At 46.1% G+C, this 19,811-nt stretch overlaps 1 protein-coding gene across 1 annotated transcript in view; it reads right to left on the reverse strand.

The window, feature by feature from the left end:
- The window catches only part of LOC134539011 (transient receptor potential cation channel subfamily A member 1 homolog), a 64,169-nt gene that overhangs the window by 10,467 nt on the left and 33,891 nt on the right, over positions 1-19,811 (reverse strand). Inside the window, exons 13-15 of the mRNA XM_063380675.1 lie at positions 18,909-19,145; positions 14,426-14,614; positions 3,691-4,077 (exon numbers count right to left, since the gene is read on the reverse strand). Of these exons, the coding sequence (XP_063236745.1) occupies positions 3,691-4,077; positions 14,426-14,614; positions 18,909-19,145 (813 nt within the window). The remainder of the gene's footprint in view (positions 1-3,690; positions 4,078-14,425; positions 14,615-18,908; positions 19,146-19,811) is intronic.

The following is a 19,811-nucleotide window of genomic DNA, read 5'->3' on the forward strand; positions in this document are numbered from 1 at the left end:
GTGTGCAACATTTCTTCAAGTTCAGAGTAAAACAGAACATGATTTCATGAATGACTTTGGAGAAATCAGAGCACCGAACAAGCTGCCCCTTTTCTTCTTTGACATATATGAGCTCGTGTCAACTGGCTTGAGATATGATAGTTTGCATTTTGCGAAATAATTTTATCCATAAAATAGAACACATCATTCATTAATGTTGCTTGTATCCTGATATTTTGGCTGTAGTATAATTATAATTATTTACAATGATAGTACATATATGTACTGTTGAAAAGCAGGGGAGGAATTCCTTGAGTTTCCGTTTGTTTATTTCTTATACAAATCTACAGTTTTATTCCGCTCTCAATGAAATTTTGCACACTTGACCTTCGAAACAAAGGAAGGTCACCGTATAGGTGAGGTTTCGAGAAACCACCCCTAAAGAATAATTCAACTATTCTTAATGAAATCATGCAATTTAATTGTTAGTGTTTTCTTCGTTTCCATGGTAAAGGTATTTGCATTTTCCTCAACGGATTTTAAATATCCTCAATATATGGCGTAGAGAGAATTTGTAAAAAACTCGTAACTCTCTAAATTATGGCGAAAACCGCATCAAAATCCATTGTGTAATTTAGAGAAGTAAGCGAACAAACAGACACGTTATAGCGAATTTGTTTAGTACTACTTAGTAAAGATAATATTTAATAATTGAATGATACTTTGACTAAGCGGCCAGTTGGCCATCAATGAGAAACGAAGACTCTCTCTAATCTGCGGAAATTCCCGGCTTTAGCTAGTAGTTTAAATTGGACATTTCTATAATATTGCTATGTGAATTACCCGGTGTTGTCCGTGCTAAATCACCCTTGGGAACTGGTTAACCGGAAACTTCGTTCTCGCAGTTAAAGTAACATCCCTGCCGAGTTTCCAGTCTATGGGACGCATACATGAAAGGGGGTAAATTTTTTAATCTATAACACCCCCGCAACCCACCTTGGGTTGCTAATTTTCGTAAAATCATTTTTTAACGGATGTTCAGGTAGTATAAGGAATATACTTTCCAGACTTCAAAAGTGTATGTCTTATAGTTCTTGAGAATTCGTGATGAATGTAACATTGGGTGATATTTCACTACATACAAAATGTACCAGCCCTTCTCACCCCTTGAAAATTGTAATTTCATAATAACCCAACCTAAGATCATTATCTTTTTTTTACATTTTTTTTTATGTTTCCGTGTTGCTGAATCAACGAAAATACATATATATATATTTTTTTTTTAATTTTACCAGCCATCTATCGGTTTGATGTGGCAAAATCGAGAGGTTTTCACACAAAAATCTTGGAGCTGTTTGGTATTAGTCTATTGTGTATTTGGTTTAGTCCATAGTGTAGTTGGTACTAGTCTGTAGTGTAGTCGGTGCTAGTCTGTAGTGTAGTCGGTGCTAGTCTGTAGTGTAGTCGGTGCTAGTCAGTAGTTTAGTCGGTGCTAATCTGTAGTGTAGTCGGTGCTAGTCTGTAGTGTAGTCGGTGCTAGTCTGTAGTGTAGTCGGTGCTAGTCTGTAGTGTAGTCGGTGCTAGTCTGTAGTTTAGTCGGTGCTAGTCTGTAGTGTAGTCGGTGCTAGTCTTTAGTTTAGTCGGTGCTAGTCTGTATTGTAGTCGGTGCTAGTCTGTAGTGTAGTCAGTGCTAGTCTGTAGTGTAGTCGGTACTAGTCTGTAGTGTAGTCGGTGCTAGTCTGTAGTGTAGTCGGTGCTAGTCTGTAGTGTAGTCGGTGCTAGTCTGTAGTTTAGTCGGTGCTAGTCTGTAGTGTAGTCGGTGCTAGTCTTTAGTTTAGTCGGTGCTAGTCTGTATTGTAGTCGGTGCTAGTCTGTAGTGTAGTCGGTGCTAGTCTGTAGTGTAGTCGGTGCTAGTCTGTAGTGTAGTCGGTGCTAGTCTGTAGTGTAGTCGGTGCTAGTCTGTAGTGTAGTCGGTGCTAATCTGTAGTTTAGTCGGTGCTAGTCTGTAGTGTAGTCGGTGCTAGTCTGTAGTGTAGTCGGTGCTAGTCTGTAGTGTAGTCAGTGCTAGTCTGTAGTGTAGCCGGTGCTAGTCTGTAGTGTAGCCGGTGCTAGTCTGTAGTGTAGCTGATGCTAGTCTGTAGTGTAGTCGGTGCTAGTCTGTAGTTAAGTCGGTGCTAGTCTGTAGTGTAGTCGGTGCTAGTCTGTAGTGTAGTCGGTGCTAGTCTGTAGTGTAGTCGGTGCTAGTCTGTAGTGTAGTCGGTGCTAGTCTGTAGTGTAGTCAGTGCTAGTCTGTAGTGTAGTCGGTGCTAGTCTGTAGTGTAGTCGGTGCTAGTCTGTAGTGTAGTCGGTGCTAGTCTGTAGTTTAGTCGGTGCTAGTCTGTAGTGTAGTCGGTGCTAGTCTGTAGTGTAGCTGGTGCTAGTCTGTAGTGTAGTTGGTGCTAGTCTGTAGTTTAGTCGGTGCTAGTCTGTAGTGTAGTCGGTGCTAGTCTGTAGTGTAGTCGGTGCTTGTCTGTAGTGTAGCTGGTGCTAGTCTGTAGTGTAGTCGGTGCTAGTCTGTAGTGTAGTCGGTGCTAGTCTGTAGTGTAGTCGGTGCTAGTCTGTAGTTTAGTCGGTGCTAGTCTGTAGTGCAGTCGGTGCTAGTCTGTAGTGTAGTTGGTGCGAGTCTGTAGTGTAGCTGGTGCATGTCTGTAGTGTAGCTGGTGCTAGTCTGTAGTGTAGTCGGTGCTAGTCTGTAGTGTAGTCGGTGCTAGTCTGTAGTGTAGCTGGTGCTAGTCTGTAGTGTAGTCGGTGCTAGTCTGTAGTGTAGTCGGTGCTAGTCTGTAGTGTAGCTGGTGCTTGTCTGTAGTGTAGCTGGTGCTAGTCTGTAGTGTAGTCGGTGCTAGTCTGTAGTGTAGTCGGTGCTAGTCTGTAGTGTAGCTGGTGCTAGTCTGTAGTGTAGTCGGTGCTAGTCTGTAGTGTAGTCGGTGCTAGTCTGTAGTGTAGTCGGTGCTAGTCTGTAGTGAAGTCGGTGCTAGTCTGTAGTGTAGTCGGTGCTAGTCTGTAGTGTAGTCGGTGCTAGTCTGTAGTGTAGTCGGTGCTAGTCTGTAGTGTAGTCGGTGCTAGTCTGTAGTGTAGTCGGTGCTAGTCTGTAGTGTAGCTGGTGCTAGTCTGTAGTGTAGTCGGTGCTAGTCTGTAGTGTAGTCGGTGCTAGTCTGTAGTGTAGCTGGTGCTAGTCTGTAGTGTAGTCGGTGCTAGTCTGTAGTGTAGTCGGTGCTAGTCTGTAGTGTAGTCGGTGCTAGTCTGTAGTTTAGTCGGTGCTAGTCTGTATTGCAGTCGGTGCTAGTCTGTAGTGTAGTTGGTGCGAGTCTGTAGTGTAGCTGGTGCATGTCTGTAGTGTAGCTGGTGCTAGTCTGTAGTGTAGCTGGTGCTAGTCTGTAGTGTAGCTGGTGCTAGTCTGTAGTGTAGTCGGTGCTAGTCTGTAGTGTAGTCGGTGCTAGTCTGTAGTTTAGTCGGTGCTAGTCTGTATTGCAGTCGGTGCTAGTCTGTAGTGTAGTTGGTGCGAGTCTGTAGTGTAGCTGGTGCATGTCTGTAGTGTAGCTGGTGCTAGTCTGTAGTGTAGCTGGTGCTAGTCTGTAGTGTAGTCGGTGCTAGTCTGTAGTGTAGTCTGTAGTGTAGTCGGCAGTGTGAATGGTCACCAGGGCACTGGAGCACGGAGGAGGAGGAGCGGCGCACCATGGCGGTGACGACGCGCTGGCCGTCGCCCTCGCGGCAGTCGGCCGACAGGTCGGCGCCGGCGGCCACGAGCAGGCGCGCGCACTCCCTGCGCCCGGCGAGGCAGGCCAGCAGCAGCGGGGTGCGGCCCGAGGAGTCCTCCAGCTCGAGCGCCGCGGGGCGGGCCTGGAGCAGCAGGCGCGCCACCTCGCAGTGTCCCGCGGCGGCCGCCAGGTGCAGCGGCGTGTCTCGCCTCTGCGGGCCCGAGGCCAGCCCCGGGTCCCCGCCGGCGTGCAGCAGCAGCTCGCAGCAGCGCAGGTGGCCCGCGCGCGCCGCCAGGTGCAGCGCCGTCTCGCCGGTGCGCCCTGCAGTCGCCGCCAGCAGCGCCGGCCCGGCCGTGCTCGCTCCCTGCGCAGATCATACAGACAATTCACTTGCTCCTTAAAATAATTTTGAATATATCGCACTGCCGAAGTTGGAATAATAGTACTAAATGAAGATATACATACAATATATTTCCTAATATCGACGAGCGATTGAAAAATACATGGATTCATACTGACCACAATACATCGCAATATCTATCTGGACATGGCAATTTTAAAGCAAAATTGAATTCAATGAATCTTACAGAATCTCCTTCTTGCCATGTGTGCAATACAAATGATACAGCACAACACGTAATGTATGACTGTGTTAAAGTTGAAAACATACGTGAACATTATGTCCAAATATTCGAATCTGAGAACTGCCTGTATGGTGATCTACAGAAAATCATGAAGAGTTCAATCACATTTAATATATGGAAATCACTTGTAAAAGAGCTAGGCTAGAGATTAGAAGATTTTGACATCTGGTATGCTCTACAACAGCACATCATAGAAGATGATGAAGAACATTAATGAACTGAATTAACATAAAAAGCCGGATAAAAATGAATTGAAACTGAACAATGAATTGAACGTCATGGAGATACTGGGAAGAAGATAATGGAAGATTTAAAGAAAATTGATGAAGTAAAGAAGATAGAGAAGATAGAATACAAAAAAGATATAAGAAGTACAGAAGATAAATGCCCAAAAATGGAGATGATAATTTACAACTGGCTTTAATATTGACAGAAGAATAATAAAGGAAAGAGTGATAACCTACAAAACGATAACATAATAAAGCATATTAATTATGGAAAATTAATTAAATTGAATAAATGAAAATAAAATACAGTAGCCGCGTCGCGGTCGTTGACATATGCAAGTTTCCTGACGGTTCTTCTTGCATAATTTAATCGAACCGTCGGAGTTAGGATACTTATAGACTTCATGTTATTCACTATATTATAATATATTATATTATTATGTTTGTATACATATATATACATATATTAGATGTCTATTTAACCATTAAGTCCTTGATTACGACCTTGCATACCCCGGAAAACGATTACGGAAAGTTTTTAGAAAAAAAGAAACCAATGAAGAACTCAAATTTATAAAGTCCCTACCTTCTAGAAAACTCCAATAGGGGATTAGAACTTGAAGAGGAACGAAGATTGACATTAATTAAGCCATATGGATATGGATTAGTTGCAGAAGTTGGGATGGGTCTCCTCAACCTCTCGACCTAGCCTGCGCTGTCCAGTAACATGCCGCGATTGGAAATGGCGAATCTATTTCCCAGTTCTCGGAACCCATGTTAGGCACTGGTAACAGTGTCTGGCATGTAAAAGACCCATCATTCTTCTAACCAGGATAACCTTATTGGGATCAGTTGCCTGAGGGAGTATCGATGTTTTTAGAGGTGTGAACCTATGTACATGTCAAAGTAATAGCTGGCTTAAGGGTCCTGCGTCCCACGTGGTTACCCGTCGACCCAGTGGGATGAAGAGCGAACCTATGACGTGTCGGAGCTGTAGTCGGCTCTAGTATCTGAGTGATGCTCTCAGCAAGATCCAAAAAAGGCGTGTGATGCGAATATATATCCTCTCCCGCTTACGGAAACCCATAGCCTTCTTGTGGCGCCAGTGTTTAAAGAAATATGAGAAATTCCGGGGGTGCCCACTCCTCAGACTTCCTCGGTATGTCGGAATGGGAATTAAGGTGGACTAGTAAGCTGTGGGTAGGTGACTACGCCTTGCTCCAACAGAAAATCCACTGGGGGGTTTTGGACCCCCAAACCCTAGGTGGTGTATCAAAGCATCGGATTCAACGTGAAGAATCTAAGATGCATATCGAATAGCCAAGGGTGGTAGCGCAGCGGGGGTCCACTCCCGGTCCGGGCACCCGGGCTCTGGCAAAGCTGTAACCTTTGGGCGGTGGATCGTCTAAGGGACGGTAATTAAGGCAATCTTTGGTTTGGTGTTACCTTACCTACTCGGGCTCTGGCACAGCTGTAACCTTCGGACGGGATATATGCTGATATTCAAATTCCCAAGGACATCCTTGTCTGGATTCGGGGGTGCTCTGCTGCCGTGAGGCTGCCTGGGAAAGCACTATACCTGAAGATGAAGGGTGACACGGGACTGATCTTTTACTGTGATAGTTCCCTGCTGAGATTTCCTCTAATGGCTCAGGATCAGGATTGGAGTAGGAAAACATGGTGGTAGTGGTCCTCCTATGCTTGGAGAACACTCCGAGGGGTACCCGCCCTGCTGACGAGTGGAAGTGTTGAGCTAGTTAAGCTCGGGTACTAGCTTGCTGAGCTAGTAGAGGTTGGATAGGCCTCAGCTGGATCACGAGTAACTGGATGACCAAGGGGTCCCAGGGATGTGAGAGGTATGGTTCTGTGTCATAGCTACTCAGATCCCACAGAGGGGGCTGGCTCTGTAGGAGGTCTGGGAGTGAATGGCGGAGCTGGGAGTGGGTTGGTGGGGCCGAAGTTGGGATGGGTCTCCTCAACCTCTCGACCTATCCTGGCGCTCTTTAGTAACATGCCGCGATTGGAAATGGCGTATCTATTTCCCGGTTCTTGGAACCCATATCAGGCACTGGTAATAGTGTCTGGCATGTAAAAGACTTATCATTCTCCTAACAAGGATCATGCCCTAACGGGATCTGTTGCCTGGGGGAGTTTCGATGTCAATTAGATGTGTGAACCTATGTACATGTCAAAGTAATACTGCCCTGCTGACGAGTGGAAGTGTTGAGCTACTTAAGCTCGGGTACTAGCCTGCTGAGCTAGTAGAGGTTGGATAGACCTCAGCTGGATCACGAGTAACTGGGTGACCGAGGGGTCCCAGGGATGTGAGAGGTATGGTTCCGTGTCGTAGCTACTCAGATCCCACAGAGGGAGCTGGCTCTGTAGGAGGTCTGGGATTGAACGGCGGAGCTGGGGGTGGGTTGGTGGGTCCGAAGTTGGGTTGGGTCTCCTCAACCTCTCGACCTAGCCGGGCACTCTCCAGTAACATGCCGCGATTGGAAATGGCGTATCTATTTCTCGGTTCTTGGAACCCATGTTAGGCACTGGTAACAGTGTCTGGCATGTAAAAGACCCATCCTTCTCCTAACCAGGATCATGCCCTAATGGTATCAATTGCCTGGGGGAGTATCGATGTCAATTAGAGGTGTGAACCTAAGTACATGTCAAAGTAATACTGGCTTTAGGGTCTTGTGTCCCACGGGGTTACCCGTCGACCCAGTGGGATGAATAGCGGACCTATGACGTGTCGGAGCTGTAGTCGGCTCTAGTATCTGAGTGATTCTCTCAGCAAGATCCAAAAAGGGCGTGCGATGCGAATATATATCCTCTTCCGCTTACGGCAACCCATAGCCTTCTCGTGGCACCAGTGTTTAAACAAATATGGGAAATGCCGGGGGTGCCCACTCCTCAGACTTCCTCGGTATGTCGGAACGGGAATTCTGGTGGACTAGTAAGCTGTGGGTAGGTGACTACGCCTTGCACCTGCAGAAAATCCACTTGGGGTTTTTGGACCCCCAAACCCTAGGTGGTGTCTCAAAGCGTCGGATTCAACGTGAAGAATCTAAGATGCATATGAAATAGCTAAGGGTGGTAGCACGGCGGGGGTTCGCTCCCGGTCCGGGCACCCGGGCTCTGGCAAAGCTGTAACCTTTGGGCGGTGGATCGTCTAAGGGACGGTAATTAAGGCAATCTTTGGTTTAGTGTTACCTTACCTACTTGGGCTCTGGCACAGTTGTAACCTTCGGGCGGGAGATATGCTGATATTCAAGTTCCCAAGGACATCCTTGTCTGGATTCGGGGGTGCTCTGCCGCCGTGAGGCTGCCTGGGAAAGCACTATACCTGAAGATGAAGGGTGCCATGGGACTGATCCTTTACTGTGATAGTTCCCTGCTGAGATTTCCTATAATGGCTCAGGATCAGGATTGGAGTAGGAAAACGTGGTGGTAGTGGTCCTCCTATGCTTGGAGAACACTCCGAGAGGTCCCCGCCCTGTTGACGAGTAGAAGTGTTGAACTACTTAAGCTCGGGTACTAGCTTGCTGAGCTAGTAGAGGTTGGATAGGCTTCAGCTGGATCACGAGTAACTGGGTGACCGAGGGGTCCCAGGGATGTAAGAGGTATGGTTCCATGTCGTTGCTACTCGGATCCCACAGGGGGGGCTGGCTCTGTAGGAGGTTTGGGGGTGAACGGTGGAGCTGGGGGTGGGTCGGTAGGGCCGAAGTTGGGATGGGTCTCCTCAACCTCTCGACCTAGCCGGGCGCTCTCCAGTAACATGCCGCGATTGGAAATGGCTAATCTATTTCCCGGTTATTGGAACCCATGTTAGGCACTGGTAACAGTGTCTGGCAATGCTATGGTAAGAAAATCCTACCTAACGAGAATTCCCCAAAGGCAGGACAACTGCAATACACGGGAGTCTAAGAGGTTGCATAACCCCTAGATCCCAGGAAACCCGAGGCTCACAAGCGACCGAGCCCTTAGCAACAACGCAGTGAGCACTGATTGGCTCTAGATGATGTCACTTCAAGTCTGTGCTGATTGGCACTTGATGATATCACTCTGGGTTCGCCGGGTATAAATACGGGTTTGTTTGCAAGCAGCAAGCAGAAGGTGCCTGGCTGCCAGCCAGACACTTCGAATAACCACTTCGCTCCAAAGAAGACAACAGATCGTCACGCTGCCACCATCGCCCACGACACCCGGAACTTCGCTACACCATGACGCTGCCGACTTAGAAATATCCGCAACCGAGGCAGAAGGGAATCACTGCTCCGCCACGAGAGACAGTCACCCTGCATCCAGAGGCAACAACCGGACTCTGCCTGCGAAGGCCGCGCTGTCACCTCCGGAGTCTATCACCTCCATCCGCACTCAAGGTGGGACTTAGCCGAATTCCAACAAAGATGTAAGTGGAACTTTAACTTTTCACACTGGATCGGGACTTGGCCGCAGACGACATATTATGAAGAAACGGACTTAACCTCAGATGCCACGACTCGCCACCAATACTCGCCAGGAGCGAGTAGGAACTAGCTCGGCGAGTAATTTTGAGAAAAGCTGCTAATCAAATTTGAAGTCCTCGGGGGTGTTCGAATACCCCCTGAAGGAAAATAGTGACGGGAGCAGACTTTTTACTAGGGACACTCGCTCAGCGAGTGGCGAAGGAGCGAGTCGGCGCAATGAGAGTGGAAGTCGACATCTACATCGTCCGCATATGGCGAAAAGGGATTTATAGGCAGCGTTGTCAAACTTACCCGGAATTGACTTTGTACATAGAGTAGTAAATTGATAGAGACAGGACTGAGACGCCGGATAACCGGAACTATAAAGACGACGAGTTGGCCGCACCTCAATAGTGTGTAGGCAAAAGCGCCACTAGGGATCTGACTTAAATGTTTATTATATAAATGGAGGGCGGACCCAAACTCACGGCGTGGGTCTAAGTTTAATTCATGTGTATGTTTTGAATTGTGTGTCAGATAAAGTTTCTGTGTAATTAAGTGAAGTTAAGTCTAGTTTGCAATTTTGGAAGTATCAGTAAATTAATTCAAAGAAAATAGAATACAAAATTACATTGTTTGTTGCCATAGCTAACATAATCTCTAAATGTCAGGGTTATTATTTGTTTCGCTTTAGTACTCGTTGCATCAAAGTAAAAGTGTGTAATTTGTGATCACAGAGAGCGTCAGCCATTTGCAGTTAACCTGTTTCGGCTAATGAAGCAAACGGCGACCAAGTTTGCATGTTTGTCGTGTGCTATATTATAATCAATAAAAGCATCTTGTACACAAAACTGTTTAGTTTCTTTGCAAGATAAAAACCCACCCTATCTCCCTTGGCAACTCTGGTCGAGTCACTGCAGGAGATAACAGCATGTAAAAGACCCATCCTTCTCCTAACCAGGATCATGCCCTAACGGGATTAACTGCCTGGGGGAGTATCGATGTAAATTAGAGGTGTAAACCTATGTACATGTCAAAGTAATAGAGCCCTGCTGACGAGTGGAAGTGTTGAGCTACTTAAGCTCGGGTACTAGTCTGCTGAGCTAGTAGAGGTTGGATAGACCTCAGCTGGATCACGAGTAACTGGGTGACCGAGGGGTCCCAGGGATGTGAGAGGTATGGTTCCGTGTCGTAGCTACTCAGATCCCACAGAGGGAGCTGGCTCTGTAGGAGGTCTGGGATTGAACGGCGGAGCTGGGGGTGGGTTGGTGGGTCCGAAGTTGGGTTGGGTCTCCTCAACCTCTCGACCTAGCCGGGCACTCTCCAGTAACATGCCGCGATTGGAAATGGCGTATCTATTTCTCGGTTCTTGGAACCCATGTTAGGTACTGGTAACAGTGTCTGGCATGTAAAAGACCCATCCTTCTCCTAACCAGGATCATGCCCTAATGGTATCAATTGCCTGGGGGAGTATCGATGTCAATAAGAGGTGTGAACCTAAGTACATGTCAAAGTAATACTGGCTTTAGGGTCTTGTGTCCCACGGGGTTACCCGTCGACCCAGTGGGATGAATAGCGGACCTATGACGTGTCGGAGCTGTAGTCGGCTCTAGTATCTGAGTGATTCTCTCAGCAAGATCCAAAAAGGGCGTGCGATGCGAATATATATCCTCTTCCGCTTACGGCAACCCATAGCCTTCTCGTGGCACCAGTGTTTAAACAAATATGGGAAATGCCGGGGGTGCCCACTCCTCAGACTTCCTCGGTATGTCGGAACGGGAATTCTGGTGGACTAGTAAGCTGTGGGTAGGTGACTACGCCTTGCACCTGCAGAAAATCCACTGGGGGTTTTTGGACCCCCAAACCCTAGGTGGTGTCTCAAAGCGTCGGATTCAACGTGAAGAATCTAAGATGCATATGAAATAGCTAAGGGTGGTAGCACGGCGGGGGTTCGCTCCCGGTCCGGGCACCCGGGCTCTGGCAAAGCTGTAACCTTTGGGCGGTGGATCGTCTAAGGGACGGTAATTAAGGCAATCTTTGGTTTAGTGTTACCTTACCTACTCGGGCTCTGGCACAGCTGTAACCTTCGGGCGGGAGATATGCTGATATTCAAGTTCCCAAGGACATCCTTGTCTGGATTCGGGGGTGCTCTGCCGCCGTGAGGCTGCCTGGGAAAGCACTATACCTGAAGATGAAGGGTGCCATGGGACTGATCCTTTACTGTGATAGTTCCCTGCTGAGATTTCCTATAATGGCTCAGGATCAGGATTGGAGTAGGAAAACGTGGTGGTAGTGGTCCTCCTATGCTTGGAGAACACTCCGAGAGGTCCCCGCCCTGTTGACGAGTAGAAGTGTTGAACTACTTAAGCTCGGGTACTAGCTTGCTGAGCTAGTAGAGGTTGGATAGGCTTCAGCTGGATCACGAGTAACTGGGTGACCGAGGGGTCCCAGGGATGTAAGAGGTATGGTTCCATGTCGTTGCTACTCGGATCCCACAGGGGGGGCTGGCTCTGTAGGAGGTTTGGGGGTGAACGGTGGAGCTGGGGGTGGGTCGGTAGGGCCGAAGTTGGGATGGGTCTCCTCAACCTCTCGACCTAGCCGGGCGCTCTCCAGTAACATGCCGCGATTGGAAATGGCTAATCTATTTCCCGGTTATTGGAACCCATGTTAGGCACTGGTAACAGTGTCTGGCAATGCTATGGTAAGAAAATCCTACCTAACGAGAATTCCCCAAAGGCAGGACAACTGCAATACACGGGAGTCTAAGAGGTTGCATAACCCCTAGATCCCAGGAAACCCGAGGCTCACAAGCGACCGAGCCCTTAGCAACAACGCAGTGAGCACTGATTGGCTCTAGATGATGTCACTTCAAGTCTGTGCTGATTGGCACTTGATGATATCACTCTGGGTTCGCCGGGTATAAATACGGGTTTGTTTGCAAGCAGCAAGCAGAAGGTGCCTGGCTGCCAGCCAGACACTTCGAATAACCACTTCGCTCCAAAGAAGACAACAGATCGTCACGCTGCCACCATCGCCCACGACACCCGGAACTTCGCTACACCATGACGCTGCCGACTTAGAAATATCCGCAACCGAGGCAGAAGGGAATCACTGCTCCGCCACGAGAGACAGTCACCCTGCATCCAGAGGCAACAACCGGACTCTGCCTGCGAAGGCCGCGCTGTCACCTCCGGAGTCTATCACCTCCATCCGCACTCAAGGTGGGACTTAGCCGAATTCCAACAAAGATGTAAGTGGAACTTTAACTTTTCACACTGGATCGGGACTTGGCCGCAGACGACATATTATGAAGAAACGGACTTAACCTCAGATGCCACGACTCGCCACCAATACTCGCCAGGAGCGAGTAGGAACTAGCTCGGCGAGTAATTTTGAGAAAAGCTGCTAATCAAATTTGAAGTCCTCGGGGGTGTTCGAATACCCCCTGAAGGAAAATAGTGACGGGAGCAGACTTTTTACTAGGGACACTCGCTCAGCGAGTGGCGAAGGAGCGAGTCGGCGCAATGAGAGTGGAAGTCGACATCTACATCGTCCGCATATGGCGAAAAGGGATTTATAGGCAGCGTTGTCAAACTTACCCGGAATTGACTTTGTACATAGAGTAGTAAATTGATAGAGACAGGACTGAGACGCCGGATAACCGGAACTATAAAGACGACGAGTTGGCCGCACCTCAATAGTGTGTAGGCAAAAGCGCCACTAGGGATCTGACTTAAATGTTTATTATATAAATGGAGGGCGGACCCAAACTCACGGCGTGGGTCTAAGTTTAATTCATGTGTATGTTTTGAATTGTGTGTCAGATAAAGTTTCTGTGTAATTAAGTGAAGTTAAGTCTAGTTTGCAATTTTGGAAGTATCAGTAAATTAATTCAAAGAAAATAGAATACAAAATTACATTGTTTGTTGCCATAGCTAACATAATCTCTAAATGTCAGGGTTATTATTTGTTTCGCTTTAGTACTCGTTGCATCAAAGTAAAAGTGTGTAATTTGTGATCACAGAGAGCGTCAGCCATTTGCAGTTAACCTGTTTCGGCTAATGAAGCAAACGGCGACCAAGTTTGCATGTTTGTCGTGTGCTATATTATAATCAATAAAAGCATCTTGTACACAAAACTGTTTAGTTTCTTTGCAAGATAAAAACCCACCCTATCTCCCTTGGCAACTCTGGTCGAGTCGCTGCAGGAGATAACAGCATGTAAAAGACCCATCCTTCTCCTAACCAGGATCATGCCCTAACGGGATTAACTGCCTGGGGGAGTATCGATGTAAATTAGAGGTGTAAACCTATGTACATGTCAAAGTAATAGAGCCATATCTCAAAAAATGTGAAATTGAGTTAAGATCGCCAATGGAAACAACATTTGCCAATCTTAACAATGTAATAAGGCCATACCTGAATTTTGAAAAATAATGGTCAAAACACGATGTTGCGATGGACGCAAGTCTGAAATTTACCCATGGTATTGCAATAATATACCCTCTTGTTTAATTGTGTTAAAAGTTTCTACTTTTGACATTTTGCCGTATTACTTTGACAGTACGAATTATGTATTTTTTTATTGGAACTACTCTTAAAAAATAATAAAACAGATTAACTTTATTCGTTCCGGAATAGTTTAATCATGCTTATTACCAAACCTGGCTGACCGCCTGCTGTCTATCGGTCTGATGTGGCAACAACGACAGAATTTCCGCACAAAAAAAATCTGGAGCCGTTTGGTATTAGTCTATTGCGTATTTGGTGTAAGTCTCTAGTGCATTTGGTGTTATTATCTAGTGTAGTTGTATTAGTCTGTAGTGCAAATGGTATTCGACTCTAGTGTATTTTTATATTACTCTCTAGTGTAGTTGGTATTAGTATCGAGAGTATTCGGTATTAGTATCTGATGTAGTTGTACCTATCAGTCTGTAGTGTAAATGGTGTAAGACTATAATGTATTTTATATTACTCTCTAGCGTGGTTGGTATTAGTATCGTGTGTATTTGGTGTTAGTCTGTAGTGTATATGGTATTAATCTCTAGTGTATTTGCCATTACTCTCTAGTGTATTGACCATTTCTCTCTAGTGTGGTTGATATTATTATCTAGTGTAGTTGATATTGTTCTGTAGTGTAAATATGCTGTTCGTAAATAGCTACGTAGATCTTCGGCGGTGGTACCGCGAGCGATGATCGTGGTGTCATCAGCATACATTGTGTGTTTCACGGAGAAACACGACGAATAGTAGAGGGCTCGGTATGGAGCCTTGAGGAACACCCGCCCGTATCGGGAAGCGCTTGGAGAGGGTGGCATCCGCACGGATCCCGAATGTCCATCGAGTGAGAAAGTGTGTATCGGGTGCTAGCGTTCGACCCTCCGGCCGTGGGCTGGTAACCTTGAGCAGCTCCTCCAGGATGTCCGGCTCGTCGTACTTGGCCGCGAGGTGCAGCACGGTGCAGTCGTCGGCGACTGGCCGGGAGACGTCGGCGCCCTCCTCCAGCAGCAGTCTGACGCAGGGCAGGCTGCGGCTCTCGACGGCGAGCGCCAGGGGTGTGTCCCCGGCCTTGTCCGCGGCGTTCAGCGTCTGTCGACACCAGGCCCCCCACATCATTATGTGGGGCCCCCGTTGCTAGAAGTCATGATGCCCCCCGCCCCTCCCCTTTTCATCTAACAGAGACAAAAAAAATGTTTTTTGACGTGAATACGTCTAATAAATCGATGAACGCCGGCTGCACGCACGAAAAAAGGATGACTCGTTGTCCCGTTACGCATATTGTCCCATTACACGAAATGTCCCGTTACACTCATTGTCCCGTTACGCTCATTGTACGCTAGCGCCGCACCTATCTCTCTTCCACTCGATTGGGAACAACCATCGATTTTGACTTTTTCGAGGCACCTTGAACTTGAAACACACTCCCATTCGTTTCCTACTTTTCCCATCATCGTCCTATCCTTGACAGAATAACACAGATTGGAAGAAGTTAAATAGCAAACATGTATAAAAGTTATAGTTAAAATAATCTAATTGTTAAAGTAATAAACATATTTGAATTAATGAGTGCAAATAAAAGTAAATTTGTCAATTAAATTGTAGATTTCATTTCACTCCTTCTTTGTATCCATACAAAATAGTGATAATTCAATAAAAATGATTCAATGTTATTCATAAAAGTATGCAATCATTTCATCAATGTTTTGTTATGACGTTGTCACGTTAAACTATCGCCCGTAAACCGACTTTACAGACAACCAATTATTTTTTCCTTTATGTACAATGTTTTAGTTATATTTTTTTTTAACCTTTTCAAAATTATTTTTAAAACATATTAAAAGTAATTTTAAGTCAGTGTTTCGATTGTCAACGTAAATTTATTTTGAATAATGGCAAATGAATAATGAGTGTAAGTGTTCTGTACTGTCAACATGGTGTCACGTCAATTGGTGGTGGTTTTGTTACTCGCAGTTGTAGATTCAGACACGTTCTGTACGCACAGCATATATTCCGAATAATATTACTCTAGTGAAATATTTCATCGGTAACTTAATTTAGGCCCATTCTGTTTGATTGTTTACTATGATTTATTTAAAATTGTCTACTTTTTTGTTTTAAGATTTTTTTTCTTTCCTTTGCAGGCCCCTTAGACCCATGGGCCCCGTTGCCATAGCAACGGTAGCACCGGCCATGTGGGGGCCCTGGTCGACACCACCAGCGCGCGCTCCCACCGCCCCCCCCCCCCCCCGCCATAATGTGAGGGGAAGCCTAAGATGCACATAAAGTTATGACATTCCCGATCACACCCGAACAATTCACCTTCGGCCAACCTCGGGTTTATTTATATATATTTTATATTTCTCTGTTTATTTTAATGTAGCTATACTAACCTAACTTAACCGTCCATAGTGTTCTAAAGTGTTTTAATATAGCTAACCCAACCGACCACTTTTAATATTTGAATTAATTTTTTCCTGCGCAAAAATAAAACAAATCCCGAAGTTGGCCGAAGGTGAATTGTTCGGGTGTAATCGGGAATGGCAGAACTTTATGTGCATCTTAGGTCTCCCTCATGTGAGAGGTATGGTTCTGTGACGGTTCTAATCAGATTCCACAGATGGGGCTAGCTCTGTATCTGTAGGTGGTCTGGAGGTTTATGGGTGAGCTGGGGGCGGGTCGGTGGGGCCGAAGTTGGGATGGGTCTCCTCAACCTCTCGACCTAGCCGTGCGCTCACCAGTAACATGCCGCGATTGGAAATGGCGAATCTATTTCCCGGTTATCGGAACCCATGTTGGGCACTGGCAACAGTGTCAGGCATGTAAAAAAGACCCATCTTTCTCCCAACCAGGACCACACCCTAACGGGATCATATGCCTGGGGGAGTATTGGTGAATTCTATGAGGTGTGAACCTAAATTAAATGCCCCCCCCCCCCATCTTTGCCTCCTTCGCCACTACCGACAAGCGAAAAATATTATCTGTGATGTCACAAAATACCTCAAGGAAAAAATAAAGGAGGTTGTCTGTAAAGTCTGTTTACGGACGATAATGTTACGTGATAACGTCATAAGAAAACATTGATGAAAAATTGCATACTTATTAATTTTCAAATATTATTTACAGTTTTTGCAAATTTAATTTAAATAATATGTTTAAATATAATCACGAACAATTAGTTATAGAAATAAAATAAAATCAAATCAATGTCAATAAATTGTTAATTTGAAATTACGAATTTGAACAAATAAATCAATTTTTTTTTTTAAATTGCTGCTTCTAAAAAGCCCGCCTTAACATGTTTGATATTATATAGAAGATTTTCTCGCACGGTGGGTTGGCCGGTTCTTGCACGCTCGGCTCAGGCGGAATGTGACAATGAGTCATGCTTTTTCGTGTTTGCAGCCGGCTTTCATCGATTTATAAGACGTTATCACGTCAAAAACAACTTTAATAATAATTTAGTTGGTTAGTCTATTCCTTCAGATAAGGCCCCTATTGTTCATAAGTATCTCTGTAAGACTTATCCTACCAAAGCATGGTGTCCATCTGAAATTTGTAGGCCACAACATTTACTTTATGGGTTCAAATAAAGACAGCATAAAAACAGATTTTTAGTTTGAAGGTGAGATAAAACATACGAAAAACGAATCAAAACAAAATTTTTAAATACATAAAATTTTATTATGTAGCCTGAAATTCATCAATTGCACTGCGCATAAGCGAAGAGTTGTTTACTTCCAGGTCGGAAACAAATGAACATTCGAATACTCGCATTTATCATAAACTTACATGCTATCAGTCTTTACTAACGGGTTTTTGAGGTTTATTAGTCAAATTTACAGACTTTTAAGAGCCCTCAGTCAATAAAAAGCAAATTATAGCTTTTTTAAGGACATTTAAAGATATTGTGCAAGGGACTTATAGTAGCGTACCCAGGAACTGGCCGTATTTTCATGATTACATTGTAAAAGTATGAATGGTCTGTGCCGATTTGGTTAGACACCAGAAAAATTGGCTGACGCATATTGTTTGCACCGTGGAAACAGTTTTAAACTACAGTAGTTCATGGAAGTGAGTGTTGTTTAACGACGGAGATTCTAATTACTAACCATCACCTGATGTAGTCACGCACCAATTTACACAATGCTTTGGACGTTTAAATATGGCGATGACAGGTAAAAAATAAATGACTTTAACTACGACACAGCATGCCCTCTCCTGACTATTCCCTAACTTCATGAGTTAACAGTGTGGCATACTGGCACAATTTATACAATGGCTTGATTTACGTGTGTACCTTCGGGTCTATTCGGGCGTGTTCGCTTCTCGATTAATATCATTAGTAGTTCACCGGTCATAGTCGTAATTATTTGTTTTACACCCCAATGGAGAAATGGAATAGGTGTATGTTTGTTCTTCCATGATATACGTGTCCCAATGTTTGGTACAATTATAGTATGCTGTTGATTTTAAGTATTGTTACAAATGAGAGAGACCAGACCCCGGCGCGAGCTGGGTTCGGAGCTGGCTGGCGGCCCCGCGCGGCCATTGGCGTAAGACCTGCAACACGCACCTGGACGGATTACAAGGGTCGTCGCTACCCCCTCCTCCTCTACCTCGCTCCCCGCGTGGCACTCTGCTACGGCGCCGCTACCTGTCACTGGGCAGCCTGGGAAACTCCGCGGGCCGTCGCGTGAGCTAACAATGCCCTTCTCGATGCTTCGGGCGTCGGGTCGATGCGTAATGACGCGAGTGGCCCCAGCTGCGTTCGTCACTTCTATAAGGGCACCAGGGTCTATTTAAGCCCGGACGCTGGCCTCCGCGACAGTTTCTCGGCGAGAGAGTTTTTGGATGGCGAGAGTGCGGCGGGTGCGGTGAGAGTCCCGAGTGAAGTTCCGACCGAAGCGTCAAGCGGAACCTTGGCGAAGGGAAGTGCGAGGGCGGCGACGCAGTTTGGCGACGGAGTCCCGCTACAGAGGTCCACGAGGAGTGCTGCGGCGAGAGTTGCGCCAGAGGTGAGGTCCAGCGATGTGTGCGGTGTGTAAGGACTTCGAGACACCGAGTGACTGGGGAATAAACATTTTTATTTGCGAGTAATTGATTACTAGGCATTTTAAGTAAGATTATTTATTAGTGATGTAAATATTGGTAATCAATGAAACTGTTTAATAAAAACTTAACCCAGTTCTCCACACAAATATTATTAAAATCGTAACAGTATTTTAATATTCATTAAACTACGATAAAATTATTTTTTTCTACAGTTGGTACCTAGGTTGGATATGTTACTTGCCCCTGAGATCGTTAAGAGCTCGTTTGGTAGTACAGGACCTCCCAAGACAAAAACTGGTTTAAAGCCTAGCACGCTGCACCCGCCGCTCACCGACACGTCGATGTCGTCCATGGCGATGAACTCCCGCAGGATGTCGGGCCGGGCGCGCTCCGCCGCCATGTGCACGGCCGTCAGCCCCATGGCGCCCTCCTGGACGGACACGTCAGCGCCCGCCTCCAGCAGGATGCACACGCCCTCCAGCCAGCCCGAGGCCACGGCCTGGTGCAGCGCCGTGCGGCCGCGGATGTCCGGCAGGTCCACGATGGTCGCGCCGCGGCTCTCGTACGCCTGCGTCCATCCTCGAGGTGTTGGTCCGTGAAGCGCGTGTCCGTGTTGTGTTATACCTATACCTCTATGGATTGGGCGTGTGTGTTGTTAAGCTATTATTAGCATGAACTTGGTGTCTTTACTAAATATACTAGTCTATGGAGTGAGTGTCTGTTCTTTAACATTAGTCTATGAAATAGGTGTCTGTTATTAAAGAGAAGCCTAAGATGTACATCAAGTTCTGTCCCTGCCCGAACACGCCCGAATATTCACCTTCGGCCAACCTCGGGATTTGTTTTATTTTTGCGCAGGAAAATTTAATTCAAATATTAAAAGTGGTCGGTTGGGTTAGCTACATTAAAACACTTTAAAACACTATGGACGGTTAGTTGGGTTAGTATAGCTACATTAAAATAAACAGAGAAATATAAATATATTAAAATAAGCCCGAGGTTGGCCTAAGGTGAATATTCGGGCGTGTTCGGGGAGGGAGGTTAATGTGATGTTAACAACACTTCAGTATGACTGAGTAAGGGATTTCTCCCGCTTTTGTTTTGTTAAGCCAGCCCTCTTGGCGTGAGCCCTACCGGCCACGGGTGTGGATACGGAATATGCCGTACACGCGAAACAGGAGAGGTGTTAGAGATCCAGCTATTCAGCGAGGAGTAAGAATCGGTAGCCGCGCGG

This window comes from Bacillus rossius, chromosome 14 (assembly GCF_032445375.1).
Source record: "Bacillus rossius redtenbacheri isolate Brsri chromosome 14, Brsri_v3, whole genome shotgun sequence".
NCBI classification, from domain to species: domain Eukaryota; kingdom Metazoa; phylum Arthropoda; class Insecta; order Phasmatodea; family Bacillidae; genus Bacillus; species Bacillus rossius.